The sequence below is a fragment of the Oryzias melastigma genome, linkage group LG24 (genome assembly GCF_002922805.2).
Source record: "Oryzias melastigma strain HK-1 linkage group LG24, ASM292280v2, whole genome shotgun sequence".
Lineage (NCBI taxonomy): Eukaryota > Metazoa > Chordata > Actinopteri > Beloniformes > Adrianichthyidae > Oryzias > Oryzias melastigma.
This window is the reverse complement of record NC_050535.1, coordinates 4,640,600-4,643,551: the sequence shown is the minus strand read 5'-3', so window position 1 is coordinate 4,643,551 and position 2,952 is coordinate 4,640,600. Positions and strand designations below refer to the sequence as shown.

The 2,952-nt window shown below is 44.3% G+C and overlaps 1 protein-coding gene across 7 annotated transcripts in view; it reads left to right on the top strand.

The window, feature by feature from the left end:
* Positions 1-70: 70 nt before the first annotated feature.
* The window catches only part of LOC112157713 (disks large-associated protein 2), a 92,908-nt gene continuing 90,026 nt past the window's right edge, over positions 71-2,952 (top strand). For 5 of the 7 annotated variants that reach the window (XM_024290623.2, XM_024290624.2, XM_024290619.2 and 2 more), the window contains exon 1: positions 75-518. In XM_024290623.2, the coding sequence (XP_024146391.1) occupies positions 410-518 (109 nt within the window). In that variant the 5' untranslated portion in view covers positions 75-409. Of the gene's footprint in view, positions 519-956; positions 1,012-2,952 lie in introns of all 7 variants that reach the window. The other 2 variants (XM_024290622.2, XM_024290628.2) reach the window with 2 other exon arrangements.

Sequence of the window (2,952 nt, the reverse complement as noted above, 5' to 3'; positions counted from 1 at the left end):
GGAAATCTTTGTAAACAAATGTTTTTTGATAACAGTAATATTTTGTCTTTTTTAAAAACTTTTATGTCTTTCTTTTTTACTTAAATTTGTGATTTATAATTAATTAATTGAGGTTTGCAATTAACTGCTTTTTTGCGCAAAGTTTGGTGAGACGCTGTCTCCGTTAGGTGGGATCAATATTTCTGTCATCAAAGACGCAGATTTTGGCAAACATGGCGTCTGCTGGAGGCTGCCTCCACAGCAGCGGCGGGGCTCTCGGAGACCACATCAGTCTGCTGTGAAGAAGAATGGAGTCTGCGGACGGCGGTGCGGGACCTGCGGCGGACGGGAGAGCTCACGCAATCCGCCTTGGCGATGACGGCTCGCGGCGGCCGCTCAGCTGCGGGTTTTTCTAACAGACGCCGCTGCCATGAGTGTTTTCAGGGACTCCAGGGGACAGAGCCGACGCTCGTTTGTTTATCTGCCCTTCACTATCGAGGAGGAAGCCTACGATTCTGAAGATGTCAGCTCTGAAAAAGGTACGTTTTTGTTATTGGGACTGCGTATGCGCTCGCGCGCGCATTGAACATCTGCACCAGGTGCGCATCTCACACCTGGACACGCACGCGCCAAACGTTTTTTATTTTTATGTTCTGGAGGGAGCAAGAAGTTCTGCAGAGCGAGGATGATTCACTCTTGTCACTTCTCAGTCTGCTCCTCTTTTTGCCGTCAATCATGATGATGCACGCGGCGTGGGAGAGGTGTTGTTAGAAGACGCACGTGCGTTTGGAGGTGGAGGATCCAGGGTGGGCTGGGAGCTGGGGGGGCACTCACTTCCTACACTTGTTCCCTCAAGTTTCTTCTGTCTATATGTGCCACATTCTTCCATTGTGTTTCTCTTTTGTTCATGTCAATGTGCGTGGAGTGACTCAGCTGTATTGTACTATATCTGTCATCCATCTTTTCATCTGTCACAGGTGTTACCATGGCTACTACAGACTCCCTGCTGTCTTTTCTTTGAGAAGGAGTCAGGTAAGAAGTGGGGAAGGGACTGTATTCCTGTTTTTGGGAGGATGGGATGAAGGACTTGGATTGAGATTCACCTGAGTTGGTCTTTCATGGTTATAAATAAGCGAGGTAAACAAACAAAAAAATGTCACAGAAAGATTGAAAGATTAATTGACACAAAAAGTATTGGTTTCTTTTAGGCTGATCTGGACTTTTTTTTTTTAGAAAAAAAAGTCACAATTTTATTCACACCAAACCCTGACTTTTGGTGACAAAATGGAAAAGTAAAGCCGTGTTTCCACGGAATGGTTCGGGCAATTCAAGGGATTGAGTCCATTGAGCGTTGGACCATCAAGGCGCATGCGGGGTGTACACCAGTGACGTAGCTATGGGTTCTCCATATTCACGAATATTGGTCCTTAACCCCCGTGAATAAGGGGGAAACACTGAATGCAAAGAACTTAATACTTTTTGCAAGAAGATTCAGGGGGCAAAGAAAAATACAGCCGAAAAGAGGACAAAACTTTCAGAAAAAGTTCTGGTCAGAAGCCTTTTGTTTTCCGCCAATCAATGGATTTCATTGTGTGACGACAGTGGCCCCACCCTAACTGGTCCTTTCCATTTTTCTATGGACCTTCAACCAACGGTACTAACAGGTTCAACCTACGGGTCCATTTTATGATAGTCAAGTCCAGCATTTTCAGCGTTTCCATTATAAAGTGGACCTATTAAACAGTACCAAATCGTACCTCTTGGGGATCCCCATCCATTGTAAGTCCATTGAAAAGTGGAACCATTGACTGTATAAGTGCGAACTGGACATAGCAAGCGTTGAGATCCAATAGAAAATGCATTATCTTGGGCCCTCCCGAAATCAGGCTAGACTGGAGCCTTTACTCCCACTTCCTGATAGGTCTACCACCATATTGCAACTGATTGCAACCCTCTGACAGCAATTAGTCCGAGTCGGTCTGAGTCACATTTTTAGAGGAACTGCTGTTGCCAATCACGAGTGAGCTTGTTCAATATCCACACCCCTTCCACTGAAAGCCGATTGGGGGAATCTGTCAATCAAACCTTCAAGGCGGGGCCAGCGGACACCACATGCTTTTACTGAGGCATCCAATTGGTCAGTTTAGACTTGAATTACTGTTGATAAAGGAAAATAAAATTAAAAGAAAATTAGTAATAGAAAAAATGTGGTAAGAAGGAAGAATCAGAGCAAGAATGGTTATTCTGACTAATAAAATGACTGAGAAATGGTTGTTTATTTCTCAGTGGAAGTCTATGGGACTTTTGCCTTCTTGCAACCTGCGGCTACTTCCTATTTGTAACACAAGAGGGGAGGGGTTGCTCAGTCCAATTCCTACTTATACAGTCAATGAATGGGACGGAACGGTTGGGGCAGAGCCGCTGTAGCCACCCATTGATTGGCAGGAAGTGTTGACGGCATTAGAAAGCCCCAATATAATGCTGATTTAAGCTAACGTTTGTAAGCATTTTACGGTCATATTTCTCTTTGCCGTCTTTTAAACAATGTTAAATTCCTGTTATACATGATGTACAAAATGTAAAGTAAGAAAAAGATGAGCTGCTGAATGACCTTCAGTGTTGTTGCTTTTCTAGTCGTCGCACTACACTGACATGCTAGCCATCTACACCACACATGCGCCATGAAAACTAGCCGCTTGGTGGAAGCGAAGCTTATAGAAACACTCACCAGAATGAACTGCATCGTACTGTACCACTCTTTACCAAACTGTACCGAGTCTGGCGATATGGTACATGGCCCAATACATGTCTCGTGATACGATATATATCCTGATACACGTCTCGCAATTCGATACATATCCCGATACGTGTCTTGTGATACGATACATATGCCGATATGTGTCTTGCAATATGATACATATCCCGATACGTGTCTCGCGATATGATACAAATCCCGATACGTGTTTCACGATG